A 23,830-nucleotide genomic window follows, 5' to 3' on the forward strand; every position below is an offset into this window, starting at 1 on the left:
GCTCTGTTATGCTTTCTGTTTCTTTGCTGCTTTCGTGAGATTTATGTGCTTATTAACTGCTCTACATCCAAGTATAAAGGGGGCAGAGCATTATGAGTAGGCCTCCTGGATTAAGGCAGGCATACCCTTACAGCATTAAGTGCTTCCACTAAATTACGTTTTTTCAACTAAATCCTCGTTGCATGAGACACGGCATTTTCTTGTTTTCACCATCAGGTGGAGCAGTTCAGCTCAGGCAAAGCATAACAACAAACTCATCCAAAATACAATGGGTGAGCGTCAAACCAAATAAAATGAACACTAAGCAGAATGTTAAAGCCCCAGACAGACAATCAGGCTAGTAGAGTCTTTAGAAGTAGGAAGGATTTGTACCATATCAAAAGACAGCATAAATGTTCATCAGAATTACAGCCCAATTCCCAACTGATACTTAAGTTCTAATTGTGATTTGTCTTATAGAAGGTCCTCACAGCCTTTGTTGGTTAACAGTGATGTAATATGATTACTAAAGGCTCTTCCTAGTTTTTTGAATGTGTCCTTCACACGGAAAATAAGATAAAATAAAACTTGCACACCCATACCCCCAGTGCTCCTCAACTGGAAAGGAGTAATTCTTACGGTAACCTGAGCGGTATACCAACATTTAAAGTAACAGACCTCCTAGAGTTTCTGATATGCCTCTCACAAGGATGCTGTAAGAATGATTAAAGTCCATCCAAACTTCTCCTTCTATTAGGAATAATTATTTCATGCAAGCAATTTATTTGTTCAAACATTTCCACAGTAGGTATTCTGCTAAGTGAGTTCTCATTTTATGCAACAAAAAAGGTCTTTGGAAACAGCCACGGCTGCTCTGCAAGTGTTACTAATATACAGAATCTAAAATATTTCTGTCTGACAGCTGCCTAAATTAGATCCATTCAAATATTGTAGGCTAATTCATAGTTTTAGCCAGGTTTGAAGAGCTGTAACTGTCTTTCATATCAGATTCAGCAAGAGATAAGACATGCTTCCTACCCAATTATTTTGCTACCTAAATTACAGGTGCTAGCAAAAAATGCACATTTTTTTCTTTCAAATATTATGACATCTTAAGGCTTCTTCAGAGAGATCCCTGCTGTAGGAGCTGCAGATACAAAGGTTTATGTGCAATTAATATGCTGAACGCTAAATAAAATAGGCCTCAGTGGAGGAACCCATAACCACAAAGCCTGAAAGGATACCACAAACTGACAAACAATGTAATACATGCATTAAACCTCAAAGACCAATACATTGCAGAACACCTGCCTCTTCTGAGTCACATAAGGCTCAGAAAGCCATGCTGCCATCTGAAACAAAATGTAGCTCTTTGGAAACCTAATGGATCCTATGTGGGCAACAGCGGCTGAGACAGCAGGGCACCTACACCACCTTCTTACCCCTCTTTCCTCTCCAGGCTCCCCTCCTCCTAACTTGCCTTGACATCTCTGAGTTGACTCTAACAGTTGTAGCAGCAGGGGACTTTGGTTATGCTTGCTCTGGAGGGTTTTAGCAAAGAGGTAGAGAAAGAGCTTGGTTTAAGCGCAGCCTTCCCCTCTGACCTCCACAATGAACACAGTCCTAGACTGAACCTAACTTCTCCATGTAGCCCATGGTTACAGTTGGAGCAAGAAGTATCTTGTTTAATCCTCTGTGAATCTCACAACTGTGGGATACTCTGTGTAGGCTTCAGGAAGGAGAGGATCCCAAAAAAGCCTCCACAGTCTGCAGTGTGACACCTAGACACACCCGTGAACAGTGGCTTAATCAGAAAGGACCTAATACTGGCATTCTGAGGGCTCAGCTGAGCCCTGTGTGGGCTCACAGGATACATCTGCGGACTTCCTCACACCAGGCAAGCTCACGGAGGAGCAGAGCCCAGCTCTTCCTGAAAAGTCCCATGATGGATGGGGAGAAAAATTCTGTGACTTGGCTTTGCAACAGATCCTTTTTTGATCAACATAAAAAGTGTGCTACTCTTTCCACTGCCTGTTGAATACCCAAACTTCCATTTTACTTCTTATTCTCAGTATATAATCTCTGAGGAAGGGAGGAACCTGAGGGGACCAGAGAAGAGAGGAAATGCAAAGATCCTGATAACAAAAAGGCATCCTGAAGCTGGAAACAAAATACTAAAAACTTCAGTACCAATTATATCAGGCACAAAGCACCAGCCCTACAATACTGACACCCTCCCTTACAGAACATAAAGGTGTTCAGGTGGAAACTTAAGATTTACCACACTTTGGTGCAGTCCCTAATCAGTGCCGTATCAATGACAGAGGAGGATGATAAACAGCTGTTGAATCTGCTGTCATTTACAGTATTAAGGAACAGATCTCTATTATTTTTGTCTCCTTACAGGAATATCTCTCAAAAGCTCCAACAAACCTCCCTCCAACTCTCTGATTCAAGGGAGTAATTTTAAAGAACTCCTTCAGAAATAAAACTTCTCCCGAGACAAGAGAATGACTGAGGATTTGGGGGAAAAAAAACCCCAACAAATTATCTGAGATGTCTGCACGCTTAGCCAGAAGTCTCGTGTTGTTTTGCGTCCATTGTCCCATTCACTTATCCTTAGAGAAAGCTTCTAATCAGGCCCTGGCGTTCAGAAGCCCCAAAGCAATGAAAACCTGCATGTCTTGCTCAAAGTGCTGCTAGTACCCAGTATGTGAAAGGTCAGTTTTGACAGTAAATGGAAGGGGAAAAAAAAAAAAAGTAGTACAATAAAAAACCTTCCATTTGTGATCTGTTCCCTAGACAGCTGATTTGGCTGAAAGGCATTTTTGCGTGTATTTTATCAGGGAGTCAATAGATGCACCTGATGAAGTATTATTTTAAAATAACAAGGTAAAATTTGGTTCATCATACAGTAATAAAAATAACCAAGAATACTCCTCTCTCATCCATATATTCCCAGCAGAACCCACTGAGTATAGGAAACGCACAAAGGCCACACGCTAGGTTCTCGAAGAGACAGACGAGAGCTGTACATGTCACGAGCCAGTACTTTCCCATACTGTCAGCAAGCCAGCCATCAGATGTGTGTGTATCAGGCACGTCACGGGTGTGAATTCCACGCACATTTTATAGAATCAGCTTGTGTCTGTAAATATAAATATGCATATATGTAGGTCACATAAATTTGCAAAATAAGTGCTTTTGGGCAGCTAAAGTTAATTCCACAGTTCGTCTCACTGCAAGTTGCTGTATCAGCAACTGAGTCATTTTCCCTTGTACCCAGCACAACTAGAAACCCCAATATGCACGTTGTACCCACAAGCGCCTCAGAAATGTGATTCTATAGATAAATAAGAGATGTGAAAAAAATGAGTACAGCGCTGCTGGCACTAATTGCTTCTTTCTGTAAACCATTTTTTCTTTTTGTAGTCCATAAACTTGAAATAAGTAACATATTGAAGAAACACTTCCAGAAGTACATCACTAAGCCTCATGACAGCAAAACCCAGCTCTCCACAGAGCAGCTTCTGCCCTAGCAGTTTGGAGAATTAGATAGAGCTGTTACACACCTGATTTACTCTTGACCACATGGGCATGTTGTAACTCCCAAATGGGTTCTTCCTAAATTCCCAGGTAAGTAAGAAAAATCTTCTGACTTTTCCAAGATAAATACAATCTGTCTGCTCTTTTTATCAGAATACAGCATGTAAAAATCCAGGAACATCATGACAGAATTCCCACATCTCACAAGAGCCTATTTATGCTCAAAAATACATTTCAAACCAAAATGAGACATCCTCAGTCCAAAAAAAGATTTTAAGTTGCTTTTGAAATTAGAAAGCTTTTGACCCTGTAAAACAAAACCAGCACAATACAGAAATCCTGAGCATTCACTGTGTATATGCTCACTACTCTGCAATCTCAAAAGGCCAAGATTTTATCTGGCTTGGTTAATGTGTTTGGATACAGCTTTACATAATTTGTCTCTGACAGCTACAAGCAATATTAAGTGGAACACAAATTAGCACTATTAATTAAAGTCAAGATAATACTTACTTTTGGCAAAGTTCTACCCACCTCATTTATTTTGGGCTGATACAGGCAAAGATGTCACACAGCATTCATATCTCTACTTTCATCAAGCTAGAGCAGGCCCTTGCTCTTCATGGAAACAAGTGGTACAAGTGAGGCCAGAAGATTTCCTCTTGATTAGCATTTACTTAGTCCCCCAAATTCTGTGTGCAATTTGCACTTACCCCTAGACCTAACGTTCGCTGTCTGATACACACATATTATGTATGACATACATGTATGCTTTTTCTCAACAGCAGCTGCCTTCTCCCATCACAAGCAGAACACCATCTCCTCCTTGTGTGGACCAACACCTCGCCATATTCTGAGCTTTACAGCTTACCTACCTAGGAGTGCAATTGTAACAGCAGGGGAGGGGGAGACTACAATCTTTCTGTTGACTGCAAAATATAAAAATATTTAACACTTTCCACCTCTTTTATTATCCAGGAACTGAAAATTACAGGCTTTTAGTGAGCAGCACCTTTCATAACATCAGCAGAAGGACAATTATTCATAATTAACATTGTTTTGGGGTGTTGGGTTGTGGGTGTTTTTTTGGCATTTGATCTTCTATGTGCTTAAATTAAATAGTATTTCAGTGTTCACTTTTTTCCCAATTATGGCTAAGGATTATAGCAATTTTTTCTTTTTCAATATATTAATAAGCATTCCTTTTGCACATCACTTGGTTGAATAAGCACTCGCTTAGACGGGAATTACTTAAAGTGCTTGCTTTCTTTCTCTTTCTGCAACACCTGCATCCTCTTGGCATGGTATGCTGAGTGGCTGCTGACATTAGAGAGAAAGTCAGATTACCAGGCAGCACAAAAAGCATCCTTCTGTAGTTTCCCATTCTGGGGGCTCTATGTTCTAATGTAAAAATGACTCCACCCATTTATGGTAAAAACAAGAGATTTTTCAATAAATTAATCTCTTAGATGCAAATTCCACAGTGACCCTGGGTTTCCTTCCCCATCTTCTTACTTGGCTCAATGGGAATCAGAATAAATGTAGACTACTGCAGCCTTTCTCTCTTAAGGAGACTACATAGCCATGAAAACACTTGCTTCTGCATATAATGCACAAAACCTAATACACTTTTTTTCCTCTTAACTACAGAAAAACTCCTTGGTATTAATTGTTGTAAAACAAGTCACAGTTTTACAAGTCACAGAAAATGACCTTTCGTTTTTCACAAGTATCACTATTTTGCAGTATTTTTCTCTCCAGCAGAAAGAAAATGAACCTTACTCATTTTCCTTGATTTTTAGAAGAAGATTTATAAAGGAATAACCAGAACATTCTGAGTCAGCTTTTCAAAGTTTCTATCATCTTCCACTAAGTTTGCCTGGCCTCCAAGGACTCCAGATTTATGATGTCTTGGAAACTTTCTCTGATTACCTAGAAATGTGTTTTTTTCTTGTTATCATCTGAAAAATTACCCTGGATAAGACAGGATCTGAAGCATGTTAACATCATCCCTTGCTGTCGTTGTACTTGTTTTGCTACTACTTAAGCATTTCTCATACTAAAGTCTCATTGATTTAAAAAATACATCAGACAGTTTCCAGTCTCTACTGGCCACCTCTGACAGGCATTGAGGGCACAACCTTCGCAGCAAATGATGCCAACAGCACTAGCTGGTATTGTTTACAGCAGGATGAACCGCGGAATAAACTGACTCTCCGCAAGCACCAGTGTTTACTCACCTACATATCAAAACTAAGTATACTTCCCTCTGCCCACAAAATCACTAAGTTTTGACAAAACACCATGCTGGGAACAGAGAACTCAGCAAAACGAGAAAATCCGTGGCTACTATTTTGCATCAACTTCTGCGTGTTCTTCCTTCCAGTGACTGGTGATTTGGTTTGGGATGCAGCTGCTTCTCACACCAGGAAGAGCATTTTCATAAATTCTTCATAGACCCAAGCAGTCATTCATATTTCTTGGCACAGCTGACAACAGAAGTGAAGACAATGTGACACATTGCTGATGAACCTCCTGAGGTTCTCATTTGTTGTGGCTAAGCAAGTTGTTACAAGTTTCTACAGAACTGTTTTTTTCTCTAGAGCTTAGCGCTTTGTGTCTGCAGAAACAACATGTTAGGGGGAAAAATGCTTTTGCAAGAAGAACGCTCAGCCTCTCCTCTCAGCAATCTGCACTGCTGATTTCCAAACATTAATTAAAAATGATACCTCCACTAATCGGAAACCATAAAGTATACGGAAGGACGCATAAAAGGCCAAGATTAACAACAATCACTGGAAGATGCACTTGACATTTCAAATGCAAATATATGTGTGTGCACAAAAATATTTTTAGAAAAAATATGAATTCAAGTTTGGATTTATTTACATAAAATGATCTCTGGAGAGGCAGAGTAAGCTCCACGAACCACATACATCCACTTTTCTCTTTAAAAATACGATGTACAGAGATCTGGTCTTTATGTCTTGTGCTGATAAATGTGTAATTTCAACTTCCAAATCACGTGGAAAATGAAGATGGCAAAAGGAATGGATAATCCTAGAGAATCTGGAAGGGTCCTAATATTGAGGCATCGCATGCATTGAACAGAAGTGAAGAACACTCCAGCTGGAGAAGCTGGCGGCTGTAGCATCTCCTCCCCCTGCTCTGACCAGCCACCACCCTCACGAGGCCCAGCCATTCAAATATTCGCTCTCATGTGCGTACCTTCTTCCTCTGACACATCCCCTGCTAGTTGCTTTGCAGTAAGAAAAACTTTTTAAAACTTTTGCCTTCATGTGTAATGGTAACATTTTCAAGGACTGTTTTGTCATGAGCAAGTTGGGCAGCCAGTGATGCTATGACAGTTTAGAGCAGCTGAAGGTCTATATAAATATTGTAGAAGCCAGGCTAAAGTTCCTATTCATTTGTGGGTAAAAGGTTTCCCAGCGACACTACTCAACGTATTTTGTAGTCACTCTATCTGCCCAGTTAGAAGAGTGCATAAAAAGTAGTGGGCACATTCAGCCGAGCACTCCAGATGCCTGATAACACTTTGGTGAAGCAAAGCAGCTGTAAACCCATTAGTTTTACAGCTGCTTTGTATTTTTTGATCACAGAGCCAGACCACATCAGTAAGGCTAGAATTTGCATCTAAGAGGATATTTATAAATTTATTTTATTAAAACAGACAAGACGCAACTGTAGGTCTGGAATTAGTTTGTAAAGAGAGAGTGCTGAGGTTTACGCTTGGCAAACCATACCTTGGTAGGAGGGTGACCTGTATAAAATTTTACCTTTAAGAGACCAGCAAAAATCCCAAGAGCAAATTATTAAAAAAACAAATAGGGCAGTTCACCCCGGTAGATCACTGCAGAGCTGTGTGATTTCAGAGTACTCCTCGTTTTCCTACAGCATGTAGCTTCAACAAAGCTCCAGGGTTTCCAGCGCTCTGTGCTCTGATGCTACAGTTACTCAAAGGCATACAGGAAAGTGGTTAATAATTAAACTCATCATTACATATCTACTTTCTGTAATTATAGCTCCTATCTGTGGCTGCTCTGCCAGAAAAGTGCATCTGCCTGACTATGGCCAGCCACTGACTTCCATGCCACGTGCTGATGGGAAGTGTTTACCACATCCTTCATCATACTCCTGACGCTGACTTTTCAAAATCCCCAGGGAGCTGCTTTCCTTTGCAGGATTCACTGTGTGCCGTGAGGGCTTGCTTCACTGACATGTAACATGCTCCATCACTGCATGCAGCCCACAAAGGGAGACAGAGGCAATTTTTAATAATTACAAAACAACTCCTTACTAAGTGAGCACCAAGGTACAATTTCATGCACAAAACCAGATGTTTAAGATTGTGGTATTTATGAATTGACACTGCCTACTGAAAAAAATTTGTATAGAGAAAAACTAAACAAAAGCCCCCTCCACCTTCCACTCCTCCAATGGCTGTGTTTTGCTGTACCTTTGTATAGGCACATTGCAGCAAGATCTCAAAATCATAGAATCATAGAATGCTTTGTGATGGAAGGGACCTCTAAAGGTCATTTAGTCCAACCCCCCTGCAATGAGCAGGGACATCAACCAGATCAGGTTGCTCAGAGCCCCATCCAGCCTGGCCTTGAATGGTTCCAAGGATGGGGCATCTACCACCTCTCTGGGCAACCTGTTCCAGTGTTTCATCACCCTCATTGTAAAAAATTTCTTCCTTATATCCAGTCTGAATCCACCCTCTTGGGTTTAAAACCATTACCCCTTGTCCTATCGCAACAGGCCCTGCTAAAAAGTCTGTCCCCATCTTTCTTATAAGCCCCCTTTAAGTATTGAAAGGCTGCAATAAGGTCTCCCCATAGCCTTCTCTTCTCCAGGCTGAAGATCTGAAAATCATCCCTGACAGTCTGAAAATTAGAAAGTTATTGCAACTGCTGAATTTTTAAAATGAAATATAGGATTTCTCTAGTTCACAGGGCCAAGATTTATCCCCAGAGAGGCAGGAGTGTGTTTGAATCACACGGTGCCATTACAGGCAGCTGGTGAGGAAGCCTCTCGGCAGCGAACTCCTCACTCAGTGCTGCCACTAAAACCTTGACAGAAGCTGACTGCTTCCAAACACAGAGACGCCACTAAGGCCCACCTGATGACCGAGGGAGCAGAGCTCCTTCCAGACAGGCTGCTGGAACAGGCGAGCCGAAAGCACCCCATCTCCAGCCACACCAGTAGATAGGGACCCACTTCTAAGCACTTCAGTCACTGGGCACAGCTAAAACGAGGCATAACACTAAGCAATGAGTAAGGACAGACTAAAGTACCCTCCTACCCTCCTGCTTCTGCAACCGTTATATTTCCCTGAGGTTAGTGCATATATACTGCATAAAGGCAATTCACCCATGGGGCTGCAGGTGTCTTTACTACTGAACTATTTGGTGTATTCAATAATGCCACAAGTACTAAATACTGCCTGGAAAAAGCCCAATGAGAAAATCTCTCTCATATTGCATTTTCATCCGAGAGAATGAGTGTGGGGGGAAATGTTAATTAATTTTAATATAAAAACACAGTTTGCGAGGAATTCTTTCCTGCTCAGTTCTGAGTCAGTGGCCATGATAACATTAACTTCACTAGAGCAAAGGAAGATGGCCAAAATAATTTCCTAAACCTTTAAAAATGTCTAAGCCTACATAAAATTTTACGTTGCTTTGCACCTTCGCCTCCTGCTGAGGAAGTGCACAGATAGAAACATTTTCTTGTTTCCATTTGTTGTCCTCCCAGTGGATCTGTTCAGACATAACTTGTGGAGTTTTTCTGCAATTCATCTATTAAAACAATTATCAATAAGAGTGGCTGGTAGAGATGAGAGCAGAGGAACTATGCTTATGTTTTATAACTGCTGAATTTGTACAAAGTTTTAGTATAAAACCATAAACAGTAATTTTTGGGCACAGCAAAAACCTAGAATGGCCAAGAGGAGAGAGTTTGCTCTGCCTCAGTTTCTTGAGTCTACATATCTTGGGGATGTGATGGGACAACAACAAACAAACCCCCAAAATCCCTGGTGAAACTCCTCAAGTCACTTGTGAGATAACAGCAGTTAAAAACAAAAGCAAAACTCTGAATTAGATTTGAAGCTAAAGCAGTATTTTCCCATGCTAACTTCTATCATTGTTCAATAGCCAGTAGCCGAGACCATCAATAGGCAGGAGAAATGAGAAAGCTCTGAGAGGTGTAACAGGGTAACACTGGAAGGGAAGATAATATGAAAAAAAATGCTCACCGATAATACATTTATTTAACTGGCAAGCTTCTTTTGCCTACTACTTTAAGGGTAAAGTGAAGCAGCTTCATGACTCGAAGCCCTTACAGTGTAAAAATACATATTGTTCTAAAGGTTATAGTAGCTTAAATGAGAATACAGCTATCCTGCTCCAAGTCACTGCCTCAACAGTGAGTTCAACTCAATAATGGCAACTCAAAGCACCAGTCAGATTATTAATAACCTGCTCTTATATCCAAATGTGTACTCTTTGCTCAGGTTTAATTAGCTGTGGAATATAGGACTGGTTCATTCATCGGAATAGCAAAACATGAAAAGCTCCTGGCAGTAGAGGAGTGCTGTGCTAAATACTTTGCTGCAGGTATGAATGAGCCACCTTTGTTTCCAGATGAATTAAAACTATTTTTATCACAAAATTGCCCAAAAAGAACACTTCGGGAAGTATTTCCCCTAGATCTGCCATTTTTATGTATAGGACACTGAAAAATGTGTATCTTTCAGAAAGCTGGGCTGCCAAGAAGACGAATACTGTGCTGAAGTCAAAATTGGCAACCAGTCTGCAGGGGGACACAAGGTCTGGCAGCCTCTCTTTCACCAGCCAGAACAACAGTGTAATGTACAAGAAGTAAAGATGCTGTGTATGACTCAGTACCAGCTTAACTCTCCAAATTGCTGATTACAGAGCATTTACTTATTACTCTGATGTTATTAAATACCCCCAGCTGGATTCCAAGCAGATAAAGTGAAACTGAATTCTAGATATATGTTTTAAATTAGTGCGTTGCTTTTCCTCCCCATGCTTATGTCAAATTTGTCCCCATTGTCTGCATTTGAATGTCCTGTTGCCATCAGTGTCCTATTACTGAATTAAGAATATCATTTATTTTCTCCTTTTGCTTGTTTCTTTCAAAAACCTTCTGTTTCCTTTCAGCCACAAATAAATTCTGCCAGCCAGCAGAAAAGCTTTGTCCTCTTTTGCTTGATCCAGTTATTATCTTAACTTCCAACAGCTTACACAGTAAGTTATTTCCTATGCTGACTGGCCTTCTCTTATGAATCCTCATTGTCCAAAATGCATTCATTTTCCTTGTTGATGTACAGTGAAGCATTGGAGTCATTTAAAATTAAGTTTCTCCGCTGACTTTGATCTTTCTAACAGCATGACTCATGATTGATATCTCAGACATCCAAAGCACTCTATTAATCTCTCCTAAATGCCCTCAACAATTTTTATGCCCTTTTGAAGAGATATCTGAAACAAATTCCTTTTCCATTAGACGGGATTTAACTTTGGTCTTACTGGAAACCTTTTCCACTCATAATGCTTATTTAAAAATGTAACATGGCATTTCCCCTTTATCACAACAGCATCCTTCAGGAGACTCTGGCACGAGCGCTGTTTCCTGCTCCCACAGTGAATGAGAAATTGTTTTATTTAGCACCTAATGCTCAGCCCTACTTTCGCAGAAAGGAATAAGAGTATGATGGGATTTTAACATCCAAAATTATTTTAGCTTAACAATTTTCATCACTTAAAGATACCCAGCAATTTGTTTTCCTATTTAAAAAAAAAAAAAAAAGTAATCAAGAAAAACAGAGAGTCCAAATCAATTTTACAGCAAGTACAATCTGCCAAAGGCAGGCTTAATTTCCTTCCTGAGTGGCATACGTATCACATTACCCCTCTGTTAATAGCACAGTAAAATATCAAATATCAGCGTTGTGTTAAAAGGGCTCCAGAGTGGCCTCTGACATTCATTGAAATGAGAGTATTTATCCAGTATCGGGCAGATAAGCTCACTGAACAAAAGTAATTACAAGGTTTCAGTAATAGATAATATAACAACCTTTCAGGTGTAACATGGGAAGGAAATATCACAACAGATGCAGACTAGACTAGAAAAAGTGCCCAAATGAATGCCTGCTTCAAATAATTCAAGAATGAAGGAGACAGAGGGCAGCAGCAAGGGCTCTGGAGGCAAACCTCCTGCTTCTAGCTCTTGCCACACTGCTGTCAGTTCTGGTTTAAACCAAGGTGGTAGATATTTCACAAACTCATGCTTTGGTATGCCAGCGTTAAAACCAGAAAAATTTAGCCTGGTTTAAGTAGTCTCATTCAAAGTATCAGATGGTCAGATGCATTCCAAACAGTGATGTGAATATTTCCGAGATGCTGTGTTTCTTGTATTACTCTGTTCTGCAAAATATCCAGAAGCATTAGCTTCATGAAAAAGTACATGCAGCAGGTACGGAAAGAAGAAATCGAAATGATAAATGAAATACTGACCATTCTGATGCAGCTCATTTTTTTCTGCTCCAAATGACCTAAGAAACACACAACGAGTTCTGCGAATAGCTTTCCAATAGCTGAGAAACTTTTACATTGGAATCAAGTCTGTTCTACTGCTACAAAGACCAAAAACTGTCTAGGGCATTGGACATTTTCAATACAGCAATTTATGTTTCAGTTTGGCAGCTGCTGGTGTTTTGCAGTACATTTTTTTAAAATGCAGTTTAGATCTACCAAAATTGATTCCCACCTGTGATGAATCTTTATAGTAACATTAATCCAAAAAGTTAAAAAAGCCACAGCTACCGATTGCTGCCTTGGGGAACTCTGCTATTACAGGTGATCTTTGCTGTAGGATAGCTTCCAGCAGCAACAGTTGTTGTCAGTACTTTAAGCATGAATGATGTCCTCTTACGATTCCTGTACGATATTGAGGAAAAATAAATTTATTCTTTATTTCTAATGACAGCAGTTGCCAAGAGTCCCCACGAAGGATGTTCTCTATGCACTGCAGAAGACTTATGTGAAGAATTTGAAACTATTAATTTCTGCATTCAAATTTTTTGTTATTTCCTCCAAAACAGTATCATTAATATTCTAACTAAAACCCCATTTAAACTGCAGCATGACCTTCATTTTGAAATTATGAAAAGGCAATTTCACTATCTTGAGCCAAATGAAAATGCAGAAGTCCAAGTAAATGCACTTGACAGCTCTGTATCTGTTGGTTTCAGAAATCGTGTGTTGCTCAGGAATCAGTAGCAAGGGATCAGTCCAGCTGGTGCGGAGGGGAAGACCCTATACAAGAATCCTGTGAGAGTGATCTCAAAGTCCAAGGGCTTTTATTCAACAGGACACGTGTGAGCTACCATACTTGTAAAACACCGGGCTTTTAGGAAGCACAGTATCAGCACTATATACTAGTTGGTTATACTTATATATGCTATAAGAATACATACTTATATTTATTTATCTGGAACCTAATTTGCAACAACGTGCGAGCCCCAGAGCAGAACATATACAGCCCACTGACTAAAGATTTCATTTCAAACAGGGTAATTTTCAAAATTATTTCCCATTTTTTTCTTCATTTCTCAATCCAATGCCAACTAAAGGAGTAACATAAGCTTGTCTGAAAGCAGTCAGGGATCTTCTCTATTAGCAGCTTCATTCCACTGCAGATCTTGCAGTATCATGACTTGGTGTGCACAGTAACCACAAATACGGCACAGCTTCCCAAGTAAATAAAGCAGTTAAAATGTCAACTTTGAAACCTGTCATCAAGCTAGAAGAATCCTTTCAGCAATATCTATACAGAATCAGTGACATTATGAAAAGAAAACCATTCACAGTCGTGCTCTGCATGAATATCCGAACAGCTCTTTGCAGATGCAGTCACCTTTACTACAGCACAACTGCTCTCTCATGAAAGTGACGGGATGACTTCAAAAGCATTCTTAAAAATCACAGTTCAATAAAACATTGCAACCAGCATGAGGCTTTTGAAAAGACTACCATGCATATCTCCCATAGTGTGACTACAGTGAAGAGTTGATGGACAACTGAGAAAGACCAGTTGGCTTCAAAGCAGCTTCACCCTGGCTTGCTTCCCCAGCACCTCCAGAGCTGATCGATCACAATCCCGGCTGCCCTATGTCTTACTGAACCGCCAGGCGACAGGGCATGGTATCCATAAGGCAGAAGCACCCCGTTCTCACTAGCACTTTGGAAACTGTAATGCACAAAGACAAAGCTCCTTATTTATTCTTTTAATATTTTAGAGAACTGACAGGAACAAATAACCTCCAGGAAGATTAAAGTCTTCAGCACGTCTGCTGAACCATGATTGACCCTGAGAGCTAAATCAAGGTCATGGCTATCTGTTTCTTTGGGAAAACGTGTTGATACTGGATAAAATGATCATGGTAAAAAGACGTCAAAAGGAGAGGAATGAAACAAGGCAGCCTTTCTGTAGTCCACAGGAACATGTCAGACCTGCAGACTTACAGGATTCCCAAATCCATTCCCCAAAATAATAAAGTCAGTTTAAGAAGTGGGGAGAAGCAGTGTAGTGATATGACAAAGAAAGATAAAAGCAGAAAATATTGGCATAAGAGGTAGCTGAGGAGTATATGGGAAAGGAAAGACTATACAGAATTATACAAAATTTAGTTTTTCCCCAGAATGGTCCTGCCACTCCCAGTGCCAAAAACCCTGGGCTGCACAAAACAAAAGAACTGACCATGCGGAAACGGGCCACTATAACAAACGAGCCTTTCCACGAGAAATGCAAGGATAAAGCTGTACCTCCTCCCAACTACTCATCTTCAGATAATCCATGAGATTTCCTTGGCCAGTCTTGAGATAGAGAGGCCAGCAAACAAATGCTGTACAGCAGGTAGAAAACTACCAGTGATTTCACTCATGTCAGGCTTTCCAAGGTCAGGTCATTCTTTGCAAGACTACACAAACCAGGTCAGGAAAAAAGAGAAACAAACAAGTAACCAAGCAAACCTATACCCTCCATTACTCCATGGAGATACAACTCACCTCCTAGGGGAACAATTAACAAAAAACAGCATCAGTATCAAAACAGCCTCATGTACAGCTGTGAATTTAGAACCTTCCTTGTTTATTAGACAATGTAATTTGTGACTGAAGCTGTTTTATTGAGTCAGTGAAGGAAAGCGTTTATAATGTATGCTGAACATGCCATGAGCCTGCTGAGACCCTATACAGCTGAGAAAGAAACAGGTGAACAGAGTACAGTGAAATATGTCTTTCATAATAGAGAAAACATATACTTGCTCTTTAAAACAGTAAGAATGACTCAATTCAACCTTAATTTTCCAACACTGGAGATAACTTTGGGACAATACTGGCAGTGTGTCGTTTTCATCTATTTGCCTTTTGAGAAAAGTTTCCATCTACAGGGAAGAAGATTAAATGGTATAAATGCACACAGAAGTGCTGTAGTGATTTTACACTAATAGTAACTCCTCACTTTCCTGGGAGCATCTGAGCTATAATATTACTTCAGCCAAAAGTAAGAGTCCACCACCTCTTGGAGGTCCTTCAAAACATCTTACCGTGAGTAACCAGAGCAAACAGTGTGACAGCAGTTGCATTTCATTAGGTCCTGAACCTGACTAAAGTAAGCCATCACCAACTTATCAGCTTAGTGACCAGAAACTGAGACACGCATTTCCTTTAAGGAGGAAGTGCACGTTAGTGTTTCCCAAACTGTTTTATTTAACAGCTAAAATAAATGGAGATGTATGTGACGACATCTGGACATATGATGGCATCCAGAACAGACCTCAGGATGTTCTGAAGAGAACTGAAGATGAAGTATCAGTGATAGAAGAGACGCAAGACACAGCATACAGTGAAGCTATTAAATAGTTTAATACCAAAATAGCTGCAAAATTGATAGAAAGCTAAATAGCAGGAAACTTCCAAAACCAGAATGGCAAATGAGACAGCACTCCAGGTAAACATCCCATTGTTCCTGTGTCCCAGTCTTATTTCCCACAGGGATATGAACTCACAATCTTCATCACAGAGATGCCTGTTTCCCCAAATATAACAATTCTACGAAGTTGCTGTGCATATCAACAACTATTTACTTCCTCTGAGTTTAACAATCTCAATAATCAAGAGATACAGGTGAACTGTAATACAGAAACGATGTCAAAAAACAGTCACCACACCATGAAGTGACAAGTTCTTTTTTTGTATTTCAAATGAAGGTGGTCTGACTTTAGGCTCTAAAATTCTTGACTATAAGCAATCCAAAATGGCATTTACAAATGCTATAATACTCTCCCAGGGCTGTAACATCTGCATGTATTGCTATTTTATTCCCAAAAGAGGCAAAGAACATGCCAACTCAGCTGAGCAGCAGCTTGCTCACAAAAAAGCATTAGGAAGCCAGGTTCTCTCGAAGTGCACATGGAAACTGTAGACCACTAACAGAGCATCTCCCGCTGTCACACAGTAATAGGCTAGCTCAGCGGTTAGTGCACACAGAAGGATAAGCACTTGGTTTTCTTCTTTTGAAACATCCTACAGTTTCAAGAAAGAGGAACTTTCATAACAGCGGAAGTGGAGCTCTACCTATTGGTTTTTTTTTTCCCTCCATACTACACTGCTATTTTTCTAACTGCCTTCCATACATTTAAGTCACTTGAGTAGGATTTTGGAGTCAAATTTACACTTCAATATGGCTTTCCTGTTGTTTTGCAATCTATCTGCACCATTAGCAGTTGCAATTACATGGCAGACAGTTCTGTTGTAGGGGGATGACTCCTTAGGAAGGGAGATGCAGAACTGACACTCAATCAGCTACATACATACAGAAGCTTGTTGCACCTGGCATTTTTTAAACACAGCATCCTCATATCATCAGACTTACTTCAACGCTAAATTTGAAAAAAAGACAAGTCAAAAGTTATTTGTTTATCCAGGCAGATGGTCCTTTTCCCAGTAGGATACCTACATGCAACTTCAGGTTCCCAAGTCTCAATATAGACTTCACAAGACTCTTACTGCAGGGAATTCATGCTCTTTTGTGAGTTTGTAATTCTCATGGGCAATTAAAGGAAGGAAACTGAATGTGAAAAGTCACCATATGTCACCTGGAAGCTTTGCTTCCAGATGTTTGTAAAGGTTTTTCATTCTACAGCATTATACATATACTGCTTAGCACCAAGGATCAGCAAGCAACTAACTAGCCAGTCCTCTGGAACTCCTCACTCTGTTTCTTTATCACCGAAGCTAACGCTAATTTTTCCATTTAATGGCAGCACAATCAGACAATTAACTCTCAATAAGCCAAGCTGCCATTGATTTAATTGCAAGTATTACTGAAGAAAACAAAAACGTTACCTTGTCCCTATGTTAGCGGCAAGCAAAGCAGTCATTTTAATGCTACTGGAACGTAATGTCTTGTTGGCATCAATACTGGTGTGGTGCTCTGCAAGGAAGTGTTTTGTAGACATGCAAATGAAACAAATGGAAGTGCTGAAAAATCTCAGCTGCAGTCACAAAGGGGAAGAATTTGCATATACATGATCAGAGTGGAAATATAATTGGTTAGTTATCTTTTATGCTTCAAATCTTAGTGATTTATAAAGATAGAAAGAATGCTGTAGTATATTTATTACCAGAGTAAAGCAACATGCTTCTGGGCATGCAGGTTATTATGCCAACTCCTAGGAAGACCTAGAGCCACATCATATTTTCTTAATCATACTTCACAGTGATTATGGCATTTAAGGCCAAATACCTCTGTGTAAGAGTCATTGCCATTACATCAGAGATCAACTTGGACATAGGCCTTCTAAGCTACTAACTCGCGCTATCTTGTTATGCATTATCTACGAAGATGAAAATCTTTCCAGCACTACTAGGGCTCTGGTACCACCCCCACAAGAACACTAGCTTTGTATTAGATAATTTCTTATCATTGTCTTTACTCTGGATTACTGTTAGGCTAACATTTAACATCTACGTTTAAGATCGCTGACTTTAAGCATCTATGTTCACAGTGCTACGGGGCACTGGGATGGAGTGACAAACCCATCAATCTCCCAACATTTGCTTTATACTCGTTACCTAGAAAGTTAACAGTTCATTTTCATCAAATTGAAAGTTCTGGTTTGAAAGAGCAGAGACAAACACACATTTCACTTCAACAATGAGAGACTCTTTGGGAAGCAGAAAGTCTGATCCCACTATTACATCACTTGGTAATATAAATAAGATAGCTACAGTTGAAAGCGTTACGTTAGAGAGGACTTTAAGAAGAAGCAAAAATTTATAAGGAACATTTAAAAAAGAAACCAAGACCAAGGAAACAATTTCATCTTTGAGATGCTTTGACATTGAAATGTCATTAATTACTTCACTAGTTACAGACAATGACAGCAAACCCCCTAATAAAATTAAACCTTGCAGCTCTGTAATATTCGTTTACTTATTTTGATGCAAAGGAGAGTAAAAAAAAAAGAAAGGCTGAAGGCACACAGGAGCTGGGGAAGGGAGGAATGTCTAATATGATAATTAAATACTAATAACTCTACGGTAAAAATTTTACTGAAGTCTGTTGGTCTCTTATGCATACATATTAAGACACAATTTATAGGTGATGCAATGGTTTGGCTGAGTATCTGGAAGGCTGTGAGCTATTCCTCTACATGTGGTCCAAAAGCCACATGCAGGACACCCTACTGTCAAGCCTCTGCCTTCCCAAGCTAAAGGATTTTCCTGAGTTCATGGTGAACTTTATTCAGCAAAATGGCCCAATCTAAATGTCCTGCAGACACCACTAAGACAAAAACTTATTTAAAACATGTAGGCTGATAGGTTCTGTTGCAACACAGCAAACTTTGAAGACAAAGCTTTATGTCAGGCATTTTCCCCCTGTGAATTGAGATTTTTTGAAAATATTGTTCAACAAAAGTAAGATTTTTTTATTTTATTTATGACTTAACAGCATACATCTGTCACTGGAAAAAGACAAAACACGAGAGAACAGTTCAATAAGAGACACAGCTTTCAGCGAGAAGAAAGTTTTTAAATCTCCAGCAACATACTCAGGAATTACAGCATGGCAAAAGAATTGATATATCATATCACGTGCAGTTGTTTCTACAAAAGACTTACAGGTTGCTTTATTGGGTGCAGAAATTTCTTTTATGTAGATTAGCCATTAACTGCAGTCATGGACAGTAACAAAGACAAGCTTGCCACGGCATTTTAGAAAGAGCTACGATTGCTCCAAATGACAGCTTTATTAGCTTTCATGTGCTTCTGTAGGGAAGTGAAAATCAAAGCTGAAACCCCAGGCCTCCTTCTCCTTGTGAGATGCTCTAGCCAGGCAAATGTAAAACTTCAATGCAGTTAGTTACTACCATTCTAAAAATAAATTAACGTTGGCATGGGTGCCATGTTGACCATATCACACTGTCAGAACTAAAACAGAGTTGATAAGTCTGCTAACCAATTACTGCTTATTAAGCTTGGGCACGTCTTCCCAAAAAGCCAGATAAGCTTGTCAGCTCTACAAAGCCACCAAAGACCTAATGACATTCTTTGCTAGAATGGTGGTTTGCCAGAGTATCCTGGTTAGATCTTCCTTGGGAGGTCTGGTGGGCGCAAGGAAACACAGACATCCACCCTTCTGCTGATACTGCACTGATGCGGTAATATTGCTTTATGCAGCAAATGGGGAAGGTGACAGTAGAAGACGAAGTAGCAATGATTCATGAGCTCTAGGCATTACAAGAAAGGTGTTTTCAGAAAGAATTCACAAGGTGAAATTCACCTCTAGGCAAAGGGCCAGCACAAAGCAAAGGACCTCAAAACTAGCTCAAAATGGTGCTTAAGTAATTGACGGGCTCCGTGCCAGTCTTGTAGGTAAAGATGAATCTCACCCTCAAACTAAGGAAGGAACATTTAAGAGATCCAAATGTGAACAAAAAAAACCCATCAGGTCAGCAACATATGCAGCAAAGCAAAGGAGCAGCAGGTTGCAAGGAGGCTAGGTCAAGTCAGGAGAGAAGGACAATAATACAGAAGGCAGATTATTTTGTTGCATGGCCATTCATCAGCCAACGAATAAACTATAAAAGAGGCACTGCATTCGGCATAGTGTTTTAGGGAGAGCCTTTTGTGCAGTTGAGTTGGTTCACTTTGCTAAAGGGAGAACCTCCTGACAGTGAAAGTCATAAGACCAACTAATAAGGAGCACTTCCCACTCAAGATGGCAAAACCAGCTTTCTCAAATCAGGGATCTTAACTATCCAGAAATGGACAAATCAATGAACCTTGAATGACTCTGTTCATTTGAAAAGCACCAAAATGTGGCTACATTTTGGATGTTTACATTTGGATGTTTGAAAGACATACTGTATCAAAATGTCTTATCCAACTATCCAAAGTTATTTATTAACTAAGCATTAGCTTAGGTTTTAAAAGTTAAAATGAATATTTCCAATGCGGTGCTATGCTGGTGGCATATTCCGTTCTTCAAAAAAGGAATGTTTGCAGTATTAGCTCTTTCTCACCCTCTCCCGGTAAGACAGCATGTGTTGCTGTGATGAAACTGCACCCGTTGGGACCGCCGCTGCACCTGGGTTCACTTACCATGGGTTCACTTACCATGCTTATCAGTCTTCCGGACTAGGTATCTTAGAGGTGGTCTTAAGCAGACCTTGTTATTTGAAAAGATGCAGATCTCTACCGTAGTATTAAGCACAGCAAGACACTACCGACTATGAAATGAACTTTCTCTCCAGGCAAAACAGCTTTTGAAGGAAAGGTCTTTCTATCAAATTTGTAAGAGAATTTATTATGCTTAACTTTTTTCATTAGCTTCCTAAGGAAGCAATTAAATGTTTCTTTGCAATTATTCCATTAAGAAAACCAAGACAAATTAAAAAGAATTATCCACTGTGGTACTGTAGTAAAGCTCTGAAAGAAGTGCCTCCTTCCAGATTTTGGGGTCTGGATTTTATTCCTCCCAGATTTCCCCCTAAGTGGACCCAGCAAAACCTTTGGTGTTTGATGAGCAGCAAAAAGCCTGTACTTTCTTTTCATTACACAATGTTACTAGGGAGATGGTGTAAATATAAATACAATCACAATCATAATTTTGTTAATTTACATACATTCCCATGTGAAAGACCTGAGTATACGAAGCAGAACACTGGAATAATGACTATAGCATAAAATGTTGGAAGACTTATTTATAACACTGTGTACAAATGAGTAATTAAAAATACATACACAATTACATAACGAACAAGTTCTCTTTGTAAAAATTAAACATGTCGAAAGTTAAAATTACAGCAAAATTACACAACTGATCCTTGTTAAGCTTGCTAAGCAAGCAATGGTATACCTTTTTCAAACAACCACGCTATGTCAGCTCACCCTCCTCAAACTGCAGAATTGGGAGGAAGACATCCTGCACTTTGCATGTCACCTCAGTCTTTAGAAACAGCCCACAATGGCTCGTCATGAGGCATGCATTTACTGCATTCTTCTTCGGCTTTAGAAATGCTAGTATTCAGAGTTTTTCCTAGAACAGACACTTTGTTTGTGCTGAGAGAGATTCGCTTTATTAGTCATAGGTATGCTTTCTAGTAGTGATTTTGTGATACTTGCTCATGGTGATTTTTGTGGTATTTGTGGTAATCTGTAACAAAGTAGAGAAATTCAGAGGACCCGCAGGCCGAGTAAGCCTTTATGTTGTGACAATTGCTTATTAAAACTATTCTCGTGTTTCATATCACAGATACGTATGGAATCAAAGGCAGAAAACAGAGTATCAGATCATGACCATACAGCATGTTAATGGATGAAGCACACACAAAGTATACATGTTCAAGGAGGCAGGGAGAGGTTGCACATTACATGCTGCTCTGGTCCATTTGGAGGACTGGCGCACACACTTCCTCTGGGGATGACTACTGCTAAATAGCCGAGAACAGCTCTGATATCCCCTCTCTGCACAGGCACACCATCAGTCCTGCTGGCACCAAGTTGACTGGCACCTGGGACAGCCTCAGGAATTACAACCATAAAAATGATGAGGATTTTTTTTTAATAGCTACTTACCAGAAACACTTAGGATATATTTTCTTCTGTCAAATTTTTGTCCAAAATGAAGAAGATATGATTACCTGAACACACTGAGACCATACATTTTCCTAACTTCACCTCACAGAATTACACAAATATGGCCCAACTTAGAATCATAGAATTGTTTAGGTTGGAAAAGACCTTTAAGATCATCAAGTCCAACCATTAACATAGCACTGCCAAGTCCACCACTAAGCCATGTCCCTAAGCACCACATCTACACATCTTTTAAATACTTGCAGGAACGGGGACTCAACCACTCCCTCGGGCAGCCTGTTCCAGTGCCTGACTACCCTTTCAGTGAAGAAATTTTTCTTAATATCCAACCTAAACCTGCCCTGGCACAACTTGAGGCCATTTCCTCTTGTCCTGTTTCTTGTTACTTGGGAGAAGGGACCGACCCCCACCTCGCTACAGCCTCCTTTCAGGTAGTTGTAGAGAGAGATAAGGTCTCCCCTGAGCCTCCTTTTCTCCAGGCTAAACAACCCCAGCTCCCTCAGTCGCTCCTCATAGGACTTGTGCTCTAGACTTGCACAAAAGCTCTGAGAACTAGTCACATTGTAAAAACAATTTGCACCATAAATCCATATTACTGCCTATGGCAGAGTTAATAAGACCTATGCCAGGGCGTTTAGAAGCTATCAATACCCTTCTCTGCTTAAATCACCAGAAACACAGCATTGATGGGAAACTCCATGGAAACTTCTTTCCACAGTACATCAGACAAAGAATGGGCAAAAAATAGCGTTTTATAAAACACTAATGGATTTTGCTTGTTGATAAAAAGCAACCTCTGCCAGAGGCATTTAAACAAGGATGATGCAGAAATTGAGATGAATACTTTGGTAAGACTTACTGCCAGCTTAATGCCTATAATGAAAAGTAATAAAGTGAACTAGGCATGTTACTATACCAATTTTTTTTTTAACCCATTAAATATTGATAAGAACTTATATTCCTTACCAATGCCAGCAGCAACTCATTTTATGAATGCAAATTAGATTTTCCTTTTTAGTCTTCGTGAACCTAAGTTTTATGCCTGTGCTTTATATTATACCTATACAAGACTTCAAACAAATCTGTGATGTGTTATGAAAGCATAACAATGTAAGTGCCTACCTTTTTCAGGAACCGCACTCCATAGGTAAATATATAAAGGTAAAATGTAAATCTCCACCTGCAAAAGGTACAAAAGATTAACTCTAGGATACCAGGTTTACATACTTCACAGTTCAACACATGATTTCTTACAGCACTGCCAAACCACCACACCCTGGTCACATTAATGGAAGTTGAAGCAAAATTTTGGTCTGGTTTTCTACAACTTTTGTTATCAAGCATTGTGCTCATCTGCCTGCTTTTCCCAGCCTCCCATTAGCTCTCTGAAAATACTGGCTAATTTCACCTAAACATGACAGGAAAAAAAACACATTTTCAAGGATAATTAAGTTTTTAAGTGTTTCATGAAACCTAGGAGGACAGTGGAGGAGAGAGGACAATTCGCACGCCTACTGCAGGGAAGTTCACTTGTTACGAGACACCAGGACAATGATGGTAACAAATTTTATTAAGCCTTCAACAGGGGATTTTAGAGTGCTGTACATCAAATACAGTCTTTAATAATAACAAGCATCATCCACGATGAGCTGGAATTTGGCTTACAAGATTCCAGCACTTCAATCTTGGTTTTAAGGAGTACATTTGCATCAGATAGATATGCTGGATACAGATATATATGCACAATTTACATCCGCTTCCAAAGAGTTTCCTTGATAAAGATGATTCTGCATTTTCCCAAGTACACATGAAATAATTGCCAGGCTTCTAGTTTTTCGTTTCGGAAAGAGGCAAACTAGAAGCCAGGATCAAGGTGCCACAGAAAATAAGAGAGAAACCAGCAGATTTAATACTAAATCATCCTCTCCTCTATGTCTTTCTCCCTTCCCTAATAAAAGAAGACATACAGAGTATCTTCCTATCTTCTGGACCCATTACTGGCTTAGGAAAGAAGAGTCAATGGAAGTATAAGGAAATAAAATCAAAACCTCATGCAGTGTAAATTCTTAGAGGAATTCCTGTTT

General features: G+C 39.7%; 1 protein-coding gene across 1 annotated transcript in view; it reads right to left on the reverse strand.

Annotated features, from left to right (window-relative positions):
• The window catches only part of CERS6 (ceramide synthase 6), a gene marked incomplete at both ends in the record, with an annotated part of 127,997 nt that overhangs the window by 37,038 nt on the left and 67,129 nt on the right, over nucleotides 1–23,830 (reverse strand). The window contains one exon of the mRNA XM_082311768.1: nucleotides 22,869–22,926. Within this exon, the coding sequence (XP_082167894.1) occupies nucleotides 22,869–22,926 (58 nt within the window). The remainder of the gene's footprint in view (nucleotides 1–22,868; nucleotides 22,927–23,830) is intronic.

This window comes from Platalea leucorodia (assembly GCF_965183815.1).
Source record: "Platalea leucorodia genome assembly, chromosome: 5".
Taxonomy (NCBI): Eukaryota; Metazoa; Chordata; class Aves; order Pelecaniformes; family Threskiornithidae; genus Platalea; species Platalea leucorodia.